The 17,429-nt window shown below is 32.7% G+C and overlaps 1 protein-coding gene across 1 annotated transcript in view; it reads left to right on the plus strand.

Annotated features, from left to right (window-relative positions):
* The window catches only part of emp (epithelial membrane protein), a 469,800-nt gene that overhangs the window by 174,726 nt on the left and 277,645 nt on the right, over positions 1–17,429 (plus strand). The window contains exon 3 of the mRNA XM_089593788.1: positions 11,924–12,421. Coding sequence (XP_089449914.1) covers positions 11,924–12,421 — 498 coding nt within the window. The remainder of the gene's footprint in view (positions 1–11,923; positions 12,422–17,429) is intronic.

Raw genomic sequence — 17,429 nt, forward strand, 5'->3', positions numbered from 1 at the left:
AAACGTGATGGATAGGATGTTTTAGACTGATTTCCTGAACTTTCTGATTTTTAACAGCAATTTACTCAAAACTTCGCTGTGGGATCCTCGATTGTGACTTTGGATTCAGATACAGCACTAAAAAATACGTCATAAGACATGTTTCCCTTACCCAGTTTAAAAACTTTTTTCTTTGTGGGCTGTGTATTACTTTTTCAGTACTCATATAACTAACGATAATCTTATCATCACTTATTATTTCACTTGGCATGTAATACAATTCAACTGTCTTATACTCTGTTTCCAAATGTGCCTTATGTTCATTATAAATCTTAGCCATATTGTTCTAAACAGTTATTTTATTTTCATCAATTACTGTAGCATGCCTAATTTTATTTGGTGTCGTATATTTATTATATGATACATTTGACAAATTAATTATAACACACAATTAAAAAAAAACTTTAACATTACTCGAAACTTATCTGTATTATGCATTGAAGTAGGTTTGACAATCTTATCTGTAAAGGCACCATATGAGTCGAATACAAGAATACGAAGCAGACCTTTGAGATACTGCAGAAGCACCATATGTATAGTAGTCTATACTACATGTGTACAAGAAAACTAGAATTCTCCACAATGAGTATATGTAAAGGGTGTACATACGCTGCTCTAGAGTGTTACAACAAGTCTAATCAAATTATTTAATAAATGCCATGGCCTTTGAACACCGCATAACTTCTACATTTAATGATTTGTTATTCTTATTTTACTTTGCAGGAAGGATAAAAATCGAACATAATTTTGGTCAGGAATATGCGAGTACGAGGACCGTAAATTGCTGAAGCATAATACATAGCTCGTGGATTTAATGGCAGTTAAACAATATTTAGTATATACTTTAATGCCAACGTGGACACGAACATGTATATGCGTCTTTATGTGACGTGATTATGATTTCAACACTTCTAAGAGTTCTAGTATGAAACGTTCATGATAGTTCTCTGTAAATGTTAGACACGTTTTGTGCGATCTGAGTTACTGTTGCTATTTTAAAATTATTTTAAATAAAAAATGTTAGTTGCATTCAAAAAAATTTTTTTTCTCTGCGAACAAATTTTGTTAAATAACAATTTATATTCAAGTGTATTACCTCAGAAATTACAAACAAAAAGACTTTCTTACTCTGTTTGCAAGTAATCTTACTCAACATCTAATTCCAGCGTCATTAAATTTAGTCTCAACCAACGACTTGAATGCAATTGGAACTCTCCATAAAAGTTATTCAATTGATTTTACGTTAGAATCGATAGTCAATCTTAATACATAGTTTTTAATCTTCGGAAACAGTTTCATAGCTTCTTTTTCCATCCTGTTGATGTCTGAGCCCAGTCTTAAAATTCCCAATTGCTTAGCTGTATCCTCTCTAACTATGGAAACAACTCCCATTACTTACCACGTAGAACCTTGCAATAACTTCTTTCTGATTAGATAAACTAATCGTATCAACAAATCTCACCCTAATATCCACTGGTTTTGCTAACGCATAAGGTGCGGTTGGTATTGAGATGAAATTCCACAAATGAGTGAATTCATCGATTTGTGACTAACGAAACATTCTATTAACTTATCTGAGGTGTTGTTTTTGAGACTTATATTAAAAGAATCAAAACTGCATAAATTATCACCTTCAGTCGATTCTGCATAATCCATGTCAATAAAATTAACTTTTGAACTATTGAATTCAAAACTTTTTGAATTTGGTTCCTGTCCTTTTTAACTTGGTGTTTTTCTCTTACTGTACGGTTGTTTGCAGAACTTGACAAAATGTCCTTGAAATTTGCGCTTCCTGCATTTTAGATCTTTTGCTGGGCAAGAGGGAATATGAGTATGTCTGATCTCCCATTACGTTGATATAATTCATTCCTGTTATTTCCTTCCTTGTTTTAAACTTTAATTTAGTTAACCGAAAAAATTCTGTCAGATTGAGTCACATAACTCAGAGTGGATGGTTTACGTCTGTCAGTTAATGTGTTCACGAAGTTTAATTATTTCATTTTAAGTTTGTTCTTTTTGCAGAATCTTTGTCTTACAATTTAGAAGAGCCCAGTTATGTATGATCACATCTTTCAGAAAGAATTCATTGATCTCATTTTGAGTTTTACCGAAATTACAACCTTTTGCTTGATATCTAATTGTTAACAAAAATTTGTCTAAACTTAGTTCGTCAGATTGTTTGATTTTTTTAAGTTCGTGGCGTTTAAAGGTTTTAAAAGTTGAGAAAAAAGATTTACATGTTGGTTTACCAATGTAACAATAGCTTTGCTGTTGTTTTTACTTTCAGTTACCGTTTGAGGTATAATAGAGGCAACTTCTTGTAGTTGAACACCACCTAAGTACAATAACTTTTCCCTTTTCTTCGCATCATATTTAACAATCTTATCTATCAAATGCAAATTAAAGGGTTTTAACCATTTTTTTATTCGATACTAATGATAGCTTTGTCAATCTCTTTACAGAGAGAAGGCTTAATATGGTATGTGTGTGTGTGTGTGTGTGTGTGTTAAGAATAATGTTAATGGGGCTTATTTATGAAATATAAATATGATACCTTTCAATTACTTATAAAAAATAAGAATATTCTAACTCTTGAAACCATTCCCTTTCCACAACCCAGACCTATATTCTTCCAAACACTCCGTTGCTATACAATCATGCACATACACATACATCGTATTCAGGATCGTTCGATTGGTATGTTACGTATAATATTTTTATACTTTAATTTTTAAAGCCAAAGTTCTGTTTGGTTGTTTATTTTAATATTGCAAAAGAATAAAATCATGTAGCTTAAATATAAATTATTTGTACGTCTAACGTGTATTAAGCATTATTCTTCTGACATCATGTTGCGACAATTCTGTACATTTAGCTTTCTACAAATCCTGCCAAACAGACAATAAGGCCAGTTTTAATCAATAAGGTAATGAGCAGGGAGGTATCAGGTACGTGAAGTTACAATACAAAGTGCAATAAATATTCAAAGATATGGTCTGTAGACACAACATGCGTGTGTCTGTCGTTTATGTACAATTATTTTTTGAATAATGGGTACTACATGAATATATGTGGTCATAAATATTTATGCGTACATAAGCTATACAAATGACAATATTATTATGCATACACACACGTACAGATGAGCTTACGTATACGTAAGTCTATTTTTTTTACAAAAATTATCATTGTATTGAGTTTTCTATTTGCAATAAGAAGTCTAAATTTACTAATATATTAGAGGCAGTGGTGTATAAAGCAAACGTACTAATTTATCATAGGAATCTAGTAAAATGATACAGTGTATCTCAAGGCTATTAAGAGTGATAAGAATTATGTCCAACAGACTAATATTTAATTTCATTAACGAATTTTTTCCTTAATTATTATTATTCGAGACCACTATAAAAAGACCTTATCATATATTTATACAAATGCTTTTTTCATAGTATTATAAATTCATACGTCTTATACCTTCAATTCATTATGTTTATTTTGTATGATATCATAAATTTATTTAACAACTGATTGAATTTTTAGTTCTATTGACAAGAGAAGTTTAATTGTATTGCATGATAAAATTTGGTATAATTTTTAGTTTTGTATCTTATTTTGCTCCATGAACTTCTGAAATTTTTTGTTTGACCCAGAGTCCTCTGATGTGCTCAATTTTATTTTTTTTAATCATTCGATTTCCAACTCTCTAATTGATTTATTAGACCATAATTATTATATTTGCATGCGTGTGTGTACGATTATATTTTCCATCGCACAATGTGGAGTGTACGTAACAGATAGAAGAAACAGAAATGTGATCGTTTCGTCCTTGATCGATACTTGGAAAATAATTATATATTACCAGAATAAGATGTACCGTAAGTGATAAGTATAGAAAAATAACGTACAGATCTGTATTTTCCTGCAACCAGACGCAAATTTTGACATAATTTTTTGTATTACTTAAGAATCGGTGATAATTCGGTTTTATAACTATACTAGTACAAGTTTTTCAATGGCGTTGGTACTGAATTTTTCTGTACCAAAGATGGTCTACTCAATATACATACTGCTCATGGTTTTTTTATACACTGCGTGTAATAGACGTGCTCATGCATATATAGTCTGCACTGATGTATATAAAGAAGTGTTGACCAAGAATAATGACTATTATTTTCTAGTTAAAAATAATTGAGTAATAATCAAGCAAAAGTGACTACACGCGCTTCCTGCACTTATCACTACGTTTTATCTCAATACATCTATTGTATACACCGTATTATATATAAAATTGTGAGTGTTGACATACTAACCTTTTAAACTTTTTCTGCCAACCACTGGTGGAAAGGTGGATTAAAATGCTGTATATTATTATTACCTTGTATTGATAAATTCTTCAAAAAGTTTTACAATGGTAATTTTTGATCCATTGCTTTTTGCTCTTTAAATATAGCTTAGTATAGATGTAGTGTTCCTATATATTAGTACAAAACTAATTACAATTTTTGAAATTTTTCAAATCTTTTTATTTTTATTGTGAAATGCCAAGATTCAGATTGTATTTGTTACTTTCAGTTAAATTTATGAAGCTACTTTTAATTAATGACAACAGGTTGTAATGATTTTTCAACCATGCAATTATGGTTTTTTAATTATAACATCAAGTTTATTTAACAACTAATGTTCATGTCATCTCATAAAAACCGTTTTTTTTCATTTTTAAAAGAAAGAAAGCATAAAAGTACTGGTTATTTTGTTTAAAATACATGACGAATACGCTGAGAATACGCATGCTTGAAGAATTTGAACATTGCCATGTATACTCATACATATACGCAAGTAACTATACATGTGTGCATAGTAACATACATTACATGCATGCACCAGTGCTCTCGCCGCAGCAGAAAACCATAGACGTGACCGTCATACTACCGCCACCCGAACTGATGCTCTGCAGCCAGAGTTGACGCGCGCTAAGTGGCAAATTCGAATGTGCTTAACCAACTAACAAAATCCCAAGCTATTAAACCTAATAACTCAGTACATGAAACCTCTTAAAACCAAATAACCCTATACTCCAAATAAGTGAAACCTAACAATATTTTGAATATACACTCAACTCATAACTGTATAAGTGAATCATACTTATAAGGTTGCAAAACCCTTAGAATATAGATCCAAATGACTTGCATTACATAAATATAATTAGAAAAAACAACCAAATAATTCTGGAAGCTTAACATCCAATTAATTTATTGACAAAAGTATAATATAGAACTACAGCGCATATCCCCATATGACCCAAGGCGTTTTATGGTCAGTTTATTAAATAATTAAACATAAATAAAAAGCCCAAGCACCTATCACCAGATGACTCGGGGCGCTTACTGGCCACTTTGTTTTGAATTAAACTAAGCGCCTATCACCAGGTGACTCAAGGCGCTTACTATAAATATAAATTAATTGGATGTTAAGCTCCTAGGATTATTTAGTTGTTTTTTCTACTTATATTTATGTAATGCAAGTCATTTGGATCTTTATTCTAAGGCTTTTGCAACCTGATGAGTATGATTCATTTTGACAGTTATAAGTTAAGCGTATATTCAAAATATTGTTAGGTTTTATTTATTTGTAAGTATGTAGTTGATACATAGATTCTGGGAGACAAATAAACTCAAGCCCTACGCGAAATCATAGCAACTTCCGAGCCTATCTGACAACGAGATATCTGAGAAATTACAAAAGCTAAAAAACATTAATAATACACATAAGAACCAACTTGAATGCTTAATAAAACATTGTAGACATATTTTTCGTAAAGAACTGGGACAATTTAAGTAATACACATACAAATTAAAAGTCACTAATGATGAACCTTACTTTTTATACCCTTACCCTGTATCCACCAAGCTAAAAGAAAAGGTCGATAACGAGATTAAAAGAATGCTTAAACTTAATATAATAGAACACTCAGATAGCGTATATGTTAACCCGCTTACTATAGTTTCAAAATCTGACGGTTCAGTATGAATATGTCTTGATGCACGAAAGTTAAATGAACGACTATTAAGTGATCACGATGGAGCTGAGGAAATGGACGAAGTGTTAAGGAAATGTAGTAATATTGGAGTAATGACAAGCGTTGATCTAACAACAAGCTTTAGGCAGATCCCGTTGCACAAAGAATCACGGAAATACACGGCATTTTCGCATAAAAAACGAACGTACCATTTCAAGGTTGTGCCTTTCGGTTTAAAAATAATAAGCGCCACTTTAACTAGAGCATCTGATTTTTTACACAATGGTATTCGAGATTTTAGAATCGATTTTGTAGATGATTATTTATGTGTCTCTAAAACATTTCCTGAACACTTGAACCACCTCAGGATCCTTTTTGAAAGAATTTCAAACGAAAATATAACTATAAATTTAAAAAAAGTTGAATTTTGTCGAGAAGAAATTAAATTTGTAGGACATATGCTATCCCTACATGGTATTAAACCCGAACCGGAAAAAAAAGAAAAAATTAAAAACTTTCCAATACCCAGAAACGCCAAAGAAATCAAAGGATTTCAAGGGTTCGTAACCTTTTGTGCCAAATTCTCACATAGTGTTTGGGGACAAATCGAACCATTACTGGAATTGATCTGCAAGGAAAAAACTTGGAACTTGGGAGAAAAACATTTACAGGCCTTTAACCAGGTAAAAGAATTGTTCCACGATGATTTATTCTTAAATCACCCCGATTTAAATAAACCCTTTGTATTATATACCGATGCAAGCAATATTGCACTTGGAGCTATCCTATGCCAAAAAGATCAAGATGAAAACGAAAGGGTAGTATACATGGCCAGTCGTACGATAAAAGGGGCGGAGAAAAATTACTTTACTACAGAACTTGAATTATTAGCTATCGTTTGGGCATTACACAAATTCCGTTCCTTCATTTTGGGTACCAAGGTTTATATTATATGTGACCATTGTGCGTTATCATATTTAATGTCATGCAAATTTTTAAGCGCCTGATTAATGCGATGGATGCTTTCAATTCAGGATTACAATTTTGAAATAACATATATCAAGGGAAGCGAAAACGTTGCGGCCGATTCATTAAGTCGATACGCATATAAAAAGGATCAAAACAGGGTTGAGGAATTTAATATATTTACAATATTAACTAGAAAACCGGATAGTAATATATTAAAACAACTTGAGGACATATCAAACTTACAATCAACGGATAAAAGAATACGCGCAATCAAAGAAAAGATGAAGATTGGACATGAATATACCTCGTATAAACTTGAAGGAGAAACCCTTTATCAATTATGTAATCATAGAAAGAAAATTCTCCTACCAACATGCCTCACCAAAGAAATTATTATAGAAGTGCACGAGTTATATGCACAAATTGGGGCCAATAAATGTGTAGCAATGCTTAAAGACGATTTTGCATATCCAAAATTTAAAAAATTTGCAGCATGAACGCTTCGTACTTGCGATACGTGTCAAAGAACAAAAGTATATACTACGGGATCACACTTTGAAACACGACCAATCATACCCGATGGACCCAAAGATTTAATTTCGATTGATTTCTATGGACCATTGCCCATTTCACGGGGAGGGGTGCGCCACATTTTGGCTGTAATCGATGTTTTTACGAAGTTTGTGGTATTGTATCTAATTAGGCGAGCTGACACAACAACAACAATTAAAAAATTATTCAATCACTACTTCCCAACATATGGTAAACCTAATCGTATACAATCAGATCACGGAACTCAGTTCACCGCGAATAAGTGCGGAAAACACTCGAAGAAGCCGGGATTAAAATTTGTTTTTCCTCTATACGACACCCACAAAGTAATACAATTAAAAGGGTAAATAGGGAGCTGGGACAATTCTTTCGAGTATTAGTCAAAGATAAACATAAAAATTGGGGAAACTGGGTAGATATTATCCCAAATTGTATGAATGAAAGCCACCATGACACAACAGAATATACCCCTATAGAATTACAACTAGACACCTTGCCCATACGATTTTAGCATAAGCATATCGAGGCCCCTGATAAAACACCAATACCCTACATTGATAAAGTTAACTAAGCAGCTAATAGGATTGAAAGAAAAGGAAGGCAAAAGGCAGATAAACATAACACACTAAGGAAACACACAGACTATAAGTAAGGAAGTCTAGTCCTAATAAAAACAAACCCAGTATCGTTTTCGGAAAGCGGGATCACTGCTAAATTTTTAGAACTATATGAAGGCCCTTATACCATCACAAAAATTATAAATCACTCCACCTTTATTTTAATGAACGACCAAAATAAAATCAGGGGAATGTTTCATGATATTGAATTGCGTCCTTATCTTACACAGAATGAGGACAAAGAGACAACAACAACGGCTCAACCGCAAAATAGAGCGGACTAAACAACGCCTAGAGATGTTATTACGGGAATTAAACCAATCACTAATGGACCCTGGTCCATCACAAGGCCCGGTTGACTCATCACAGTCGCCTCCTAAAAATCCGCCGCGAGAAACGAATACTGAGACACACGATGATTATATCGACATCGAAAATGACATCGCGATTGAGGACCTCGAGCGCCTCACAATATAATAAAAACAGCATGATGTGAGGGAAAATGTGTTGTCAGTGTCGTCAGTAGCTTGAGACAAATATCGACCTTATAAGTATAAATACATAATTAAGAAACCCTTAATAGATGGGGAAAAATGCAGAAAGGAGGATCAAAAAAAAAATGGAAAAACTGAAAGAAAGGGAGAAACAACTCCAAGCACTATACCATGGGCCACGTGACCAACAAGGACAAGTTGCAATGGCACAAATGGAAAAGGAAAAGGAGAAACATCGAGAAATGATGAAGATTCAGCAGATACGAGTAGAGCAATGGGTCATGGGGCTTCCGCACCCAACAGATACCCAGGCTCCAATCGTAGTACCCTCTCAATCTATCCTCCCTACGATTCCCCTTTCCCCACTCCTAACCCGAACCCCACCACCCCTCACGACTCATCTTTTTTATAAAACCCCCACATCAACACCCATCAAAGAAAATTTTACAGCAAAACCTACCCCACCAACCATAACCCGAAATAATGAAAAAAAATTACGAGACGCCCTCAACACACTTTTTGGTCCCCCACCAAACAAAACAAAAATAACCTGCTCCCGACTCTTTGACTGCGCTCCTGTTAAAATCAAACAACCCATCATCCCACCCACACAACCGAAAATAAAATCAATCATAGTTATCCCACCCCATTCCAAATTCAGTCAACAAAACGTAAAAACAACACAAAAAAACCCAATAAACACACCACCTGAACTCAAATTGACACCTACAACCACACCCATCATTACACCTACAAAAACGGTCACACAACTCGATCCCTTAATGAAGCCTCGACCACATCGCCTCCGTAAAAAGTTCAAGCCAGTACAAAACATTAAGAAGTACTTAAAACAAAAAACCGATGTAAATAACAATGAATAAAGCTTATTACTTCAAACCTAATTTGTTCAAAGAAAAACATTTTTTTTATTTTCACAAATTAGAGGGGGCAGATGCAAGGGGACACATCTATCACCTAGAATTTATAATACACGCCTTACATTTATATTTATATTCTTCTATTTATTATATTTTCTTGTAATAAAAAATCTGTCTAATAGACAATTCAATGGTACACATTTTTTTTTAATACATACATATATTTCATTTTATAAAAAATTCCTATTTGAAAATTTAAATTCGAACGCCACGCGCGGGAAATGTGCATCTAGTACGTCAAGAAAACGCTAGAGCGCGTTCACCCAAAGAAGGGAAAACCTGCTACTCAAAAGGAAATAACGTTAGCATACAAGGCACCAGTGCGCAATGATAAGAAAGTCCTCTTCCAGCGAGCCTGGGACGCGGTAAATCCGTTGCTCACCCAGACCTGGAACTTTCCCGTGCACCGGTACATTACCGCGACGAGCACAAAGAGAGAGAAAGAGACGAAGTACGAGGGCCGATAGCTGAAAAGTAAGTTGTACACCACCAACAGGTAACATTTCCACTAACCGGTTTCTACTTGGACTTTCGGTGCTCGACCGCTTTAAGCGTGGAGACGACGCATCCCCATGTAGTCAAGGCACTAGGGTTAGCGACCACGTTCTTAGGCGAAGTTCCTGGGTCGACGACTTGAGCAGTGCTCGAGACACCCAAGGGCCCTGAGAACGACCTAACCTTACGTGACTTGGTAGGATAGGTAGTTACCTAACATTAACCTTATGTGGTTGTAATAAAAATTCATATTAGTCTAACCTAACGTGTTTAAGCAGAGATATTAACGAGGGAAAATTCAAATTGTCATTTATATAAAAATTTTCTATTAAAAAGGCGGATAAATTTTAAGTAAATTCTCTACTTATTTAAGCAAACCTTCCCCTTCACGTAAGATTGCGAGTTCCTTTTATAGTGTAAGATAAAAACTAGAAAAATAGCTGTTAAGATTTCAAATCGCTTATATAAACTGAGAATATTATCTGTACCCCAAAAAGGGGCAGGAATAAATTAAAAAAGATATTAGATTAGAAAAATATTGAATTAGTTAAAAAAGATATTAAATTATTAAATTAATTAAATTAAGGGAATATTTAGGAGAATTCAATAAAGTAATAATCAATAAACAATTGCTGTATATGGTGCAGGAATTGATTAATTATTCAACAGATAAATTTTGAAACTTGATAATAATTATTCTAAATATTGTATATAATTGGCAATCTGAGCAATTTTGCTCTTTTACACAGGGCAACGAACCCGCCCTCCGACATACAAACACTATCATTGTTTGTGTGTTGGTTCCTAATCTTAGAGTTTCCTCGGTACAGATAATATTCTTAGCCGATTGTTACCACCACCAATTAACCGGGGTTATACTTAAAGAAACGGAAGTCGTAAGTTGAACTGATTTGTATTTGTGTACTGTAAAAATTTGTTAACCTTCTAATTAACAGCTGCGTAACGTTTGATACAAGGATGAAATGTTAATAAATATATGACTTTTTCTTACTATCAAGCACAAATGTAAATTTAAATTAAACTCTCACCTAATCAGTACATAAACAGTTACCTGTTATAAATAGTATACAATAAAAAAAAATTGTATTCCTTATAAATGTTTACTCAATCATGATGTTTGAGTGCTGAGTGTCGTCATAGCATTAAAAGACAAAAGTAAATAAAAACACTATTTTGCTTTAAGTAAGATTCAAATCTGGGATTTTGAAACTACAAGTACCGCTACGATTAACTAAGAGCTAACTATATTTACTATCAATATGTAACCCTACAATAAATGAATTGTAAAATACATGTGGAGTAGCTTCACAGCTTAAGTTAGAGGCTTTAAATTACTGAATTTGTAATGATGTTGATATCAAAGTAATTGACTTAGAATCAAGTTCTTTAAATTCATTACTCATATACTTGGTGTGAAATGTTTATCAATCAATAAATGTTTGTAACCTACTAATTTACATGCCACTTGACATAAAATAACATGGAAGTAGTATTTGTGAAAAGATGTTTGTATTCCATATTAAATACAATATAACTGGTTAGACGACCAAAAACTATAATAATTTTTCTTCTGCAATAGAGCATTTTTAACTTTATAATTCAAGTCATGAACGTTTTACTTTTAGAGCTCTTTTAAATACTTTTAAAGATTTGGAACACTAAAGAATGGTTAAGTGCATTAAGTTTTTGTTATTGATATGACATATTATTCGCACTTCTAAATGTTATAATTTTTTAATATAAATGACATAATGTTTAGTGTCATGATATTTTCAATTTCAGAGCTTATCCAATGGTTCAGAAGAGGATTTAGTTGTGGTTCCGAATGTACCAATGTTATCAGCCACTAGTCAATCAAAACACGCTGCACGATTTTTACGGCTAGCCATGGCCTCCATCATGGATATTCTTAAAATCAAACCATTTGTGGAAGTATCTGTAGGACAGTTGTTATGGGGATATGAAGATCCGCTGCTGAAACTTGCCAAGGATGTTGTACCAACTGATCAAAAGCTTCCTTATGAGCAGTTTGGACTTCTGTATGGAAAAAATGGCACAGGAAAAGATAACTTTACAATTTTTACGGGAGTAATGGACATAACAAAATATGGACTTTTAGATAGATGGAATGGTAAAGCCGGTCTAGGTCACTGGACAACAACACATTGTGATACTGTGATGGGTAGTGATGGAAGTATCTTTCCACCATACATAACGAAACATACAGTTTTAAAAATATTTGATAAAGATCTGTGTCGTGTATTACCACTAGTTTACAAGGTAATAGCATATAAATATTTACTTTTTAATGTAGTATGCATGAAAAATTTTTTATTAGCAGGATAGTAACGTGGTAAAGGATGTCATTTTTGTAGCTTGGGAGCTCAAAAGCACGTGTTCACAAGTTTAAACCAAAGCCCTCCCTCACTTGGCTCGCACCCCTAGAAAACTAATCTCTCATGTGCGTATTTTTAATCGTGGTCCAAAGGTTTATAAAATAGTAAATAGGATTGGACACTCCCTTTAGAAAAATGTTATATAGACTTCAAAATTTTTATGCCAATGAGGTATTTTAAGTGATAATAAAGACCTATTTTTCTCCAAAAGTTGCTTTGACGCAGAAACAATTATCTTTCAGTTTCATTTAAGAGATCAATATAACTTCAAACACTAAGGTTTTATTTATTCATGGAAAAAAAAATTTTTTTTAAATAGTGCTGGGTAACAGTTTGAAATTTAATTTCATATTAATACTTCGCCTAATTCTAACAGCTAATTCCTACTTGTATAATATAAAATTTCTGTTTTTCCTGATTTAAATAACGTTTCATCGTAAGTAATGATGGGTCAAGGGGTCAATGCTACTATCCCTCTGGTTTTTACTTATAATTTTCATCGTAAGAGAGAAAAATAATGTAAGCAAAGTTAAAGGTATCATGAAAAAGGTACTAAAGAGTATAGAGATAAAATCAATAACTTAATTAAATTTGAGATATAAAATCAGGATGGATCTCAACTGAATCAAGAAACTAGTAGGTTTAGTATGACTTTTTTTTATCAATCACTTGCACAAAAAAGTTAGAGGTCTGACTAATCCATAAGGTTTATTAAATGTAACATATGCTTATATAGTACCTTACGTAGTAGCTTTTTGCTGCTTACGTAGAAAATGAGATGGCTTCTGTCGTAGAAACTTGAAAAATAATTTTTTCTCACTTTTCACTTTTTGAACTATTCAAAATTCTAAACGAACAACGTTCATCAACAAAATATCTGTATTAACATAATCACCGTAAAAGTAATTATTTGAATTAATGCTTTATAATTGTATACATCCTCTTGTACGTGAAAAGATCTATATCCATGCAAGACTGTGAATAAAAATAAGAGGTGAATAAAAAGTCAATACCTTACTTTTATATGTTAGATAACTACCGTCTGTTTAATTTTTATGTGGCTCTTACGCCACCTTGCACATTTTTAAATAGCTTCCATAAGCCCTCTAGAATCCCCCCCCCCCACATAATATTTGTAACACATGCCATCGTTACTTTAAACCAATAGAATTTTTCTATATGTCTTATTACCCGACCTTTGGTAATACATTGCAATTCACTGTTGTCCTGAGCTTAATTCACTGATCTATTCTTTTTATTATACTAGAAGGCTTCGTCTCCTGCATGCTCTGTGCACCAACCCTTCAAACTTTTTTGATAAAACATATTTCTAATAATTATTTAATCCAAATCAAATGATTAAACTTTCAAAATCAATCTAAGCCCAAACGAATAAAACGACCACGATAAACCAGCGCTTGTCTACTTAATCTTACATGTACATTTAAATGTACTTTCTTTCGTCCCTCACGACCAATCAGATCATGGCGTATTTTGTCGATAGTCACGTGACCCTCCTTCTTTTACAAGAGGATTTATTCTACGTATACACTTTGATAAAAATGATATCTAAGGTGAATAGCTTTCTGTTGTTATTATTTTTTGTATACGTTACACTTAAGCTTTTTTGCAGATTAATCTAATTAATATGGAAAATTAAAATGATAGCTTGTCTGCTTTAGCTTACACTAGTGCCTATCATTCCGGTGAACAAAGATGAAATAACTGCAAAACCTTACGACACCATGCTTCAGATAAATAACCAAAGTATATATTACAAGTATACTAACAAAGTGAGACTGATTTGTACTTAATGGCACGTTACTGCTACACAAGATTTTTGTTGGATTGAGGATCCAATTTAATTTTGCTAGAAGCAATTAGATATTGCACACGTCAAACAATATGATTTGTTTGACCAAATCGATATACGATGACTTAGAACTAATTTTTGTACCTGCATTACAAATACACAGCTTAGAACAAATTTCAACAATTTAAAAAAATTATTTCTAACCACAGGGTTACTAATAGGAACGCTACTAGAATTCGTGAGTTGGATTACAAAAAAGTTACTTGGATCTATCAATCCAAATAATAAAGATAAAATAAATAAATATACGAACAATTCCAACAGCTTCACACAAAAAACATAATACTTCAAAGCTTAAAAGCAGAACATAATTCAATTGTGTACACACTCTTGAAAAACACATATAGAATGAATGAAAACCATAATAAAAAATTTTTTTTTAATTAGGAAGCTTAACGGAAAAACCATTCTTAATGAAAAATAGTAATTAAAACATTTAATATAAAATAAAATAATTAGATTAGATAAGCTCTTTTAAAATCTCACTAATTTTTATATTGAATTCTTAAAAAAACGCTAATTAGTGCAGTAAACAATCGTCAAAAGGACACCTACATTTGCTGAGGATACAAAACGAACAACTACCAAAAATTCGTGATAAAATTAATTTATGCAATAAAAAGGTTACACTACCTTAAAAAAATTAAGCCATTATACTAAAATCCTAAAATAAATGCAGTAATAATAAATGGTAGATTAGCAGTTACTTAGTTTCCCTCAAATATACGGTAAAAAACTTAGTAACTGTACAGTGCACTGAAAGGCATATCCAGGAAATTTTCATTTAGATTTGAAAAGATACATTACCATAGAGCCCCTACATAGTAATCTGATTGTAAGCAGTCATTTTGAAAACAAACATATTGTCAATATATAGTTTTTATATAATTGCATCACTGATAAAAATGTTTTATATGGTTAACCAGATGCACTTATTTTAAAAGATAATATAATTCGTTCTTATAAAATCTCAACGTTGATGAATACTACCACGGAAGCATTAAAAACTTGCCAAATAGCATTAGATAAATCAACAGAAATTTATTGTGTAAGGCTTCAGATCACTAATCAATTATTGTATTTTTCTATACTACCAGAAAATACCACTACAGTACAATTACTGTTTGGATTTCAAATGCACAACTGGCTGAAATTAAATTATAATATACGAGAACATTGACGGTTAATAGTAACCGTAGTGCTCAGGCTCCTAGCTACACCTTATATAAAGTAACGGCTCTTAAATTGACATAAAGTTACTACAACAGAACAGAACTTTATGACAGTTTAGAAATTTTCTTGAATCTTTTCGGCATCAAAAAAGATTAAATTCGGACGCAATAACTCCGCTCTTGATATTAAAAAGATAAAAACGACTAATTAATAAATGCGTGAAATTATGTAAGCACATGAAAGTAGTGGAGAACCGGGCTACTTCTTGTAGTACCGTACGCGAAAGGCTAAAGAAAACAACCTTGGATAAATACACTTAGAAGCGTTCCACATTCTTACCTAATCATGGACGTGATAGGTTGTTAAGCACTGAAAGTAAAACGAGCGACATCAACGCTGTCCGCATTTTCAGCTACAATACCGAGATAAATCTGGAATATATCAGAAACTTAAGTTTTTACAGAACTTGAAATAATTATTTAAAATACGATAGAAGCAGCAGTGACAACGTTCACAAAAACAGCGATGCCAATAAAAAAAGGTATGAAAGTAGTGTGAGATCTACCGTATAAGTTTAAGGATAGCCGGAAAGGGATAATAAAGAGATATGCAAAGCAGATCTCGAGCTAGGCATTCTAGGGGATAGGTCTTGCCTGTTTGGTAGGTATTCTGTCTGTGCTGCTAAGAATATCATAATAACACACATCTCCAGGCAGACTGCGAGTCCCACACACAAGCGACTCGTGCCCCCGTCTATTTTGTGTCAAGCCATTCTGTACAATCTTGTATAGAGAAAAAGAAGAATATAGTTATGTAAATTATAATAATAATAATAATAATAATAATAATAATAAAAACAATAATAATAATAATAATAATAATAAAAACAATAATAATAATAGTAATAGTAATGACAATATAATGATGATAACGACGATGACAATGACGATGATGAGAATGATGATGATGTCAATGATAACGATATACCTGTATTTATGTACGCATACACACACAACACTGCACAACTACACTGAAGATAGGTAAATGAGAGAACAAATAGTGGGGGTAGGCAAGCCTAGCGTCATGCTGCCCTCTGGTAATTATTTGTTGATACTCCCTCATTGAGCAAGTTTCAGTTGATTAGAGTTAATGTTATACGCTGTGAATAATAATAATAATAATAATAATATTAATCGTAATAATAATAACAAGAACAATACTGATTTTTTATTTATAACCACCGTGACAAACTTTTTGAAATTGAACAGAATGGACGTGGATTCACAATTAATACGTACACCCGTCCATATAAAAATGTTGTTGGACAAGTGAGTTTAAAGTCGTTCTTCTCCCTAAACCTTTACCACGCTGATCTAAAATTAAGAAAAAGTTAATTAGCAACCAAAACAGCATTTTTCAGTCAAGGCACCTACACAATACAACTGACGTCGAGGGGAATAGAGTATACCGCTATTTAGACAAAACCACACACACTTAACACTTTGATCAAGAAATATTATCTAAATTGAAGAAAATGCTAACTCCTAGAAGACTATACTAATAATTTATTCTCTATTCACACACAACATTCACTAAGGAAAATATTTTCCGACTTGCACTTTCAAAAAGTTGATCACCCGACGTAATATTACATTTCGCCCAAATAGTCTACGAGAATGCTGACAAAGAACTTGCCTCATGCTTTATCTTATATAAAGCAAAGTCACTAAAATCGTTGTAATCGCTAACCGCAAAAACTACTGAACCGATTTGGCTGAATTTTTGCATACTGATTCTTGAGGATTCCGAGATGGTTTTCGCACAGTTTTTTTTTTTTTGAAAAAGT

The sequence above is a fragment of the Copidosoma floridanum genome, unplaced genomic scaffold (genome assembly GCF_036245765.1).
Source record: "Copidosoma floridanum isolate Cflo_tuat_1 unplaced genomic scaffold, Cflo_Japanese_pri ptg000020l, whole genome shotgun sequence".
Taxonomy (NCBI): domain Eukaryota; kingdom Metazoa; phylum Arthropoda; class Insecta; order Hymenoptera; family Encyrtidae; genus Copidosoma; species Copidosoma floridanum.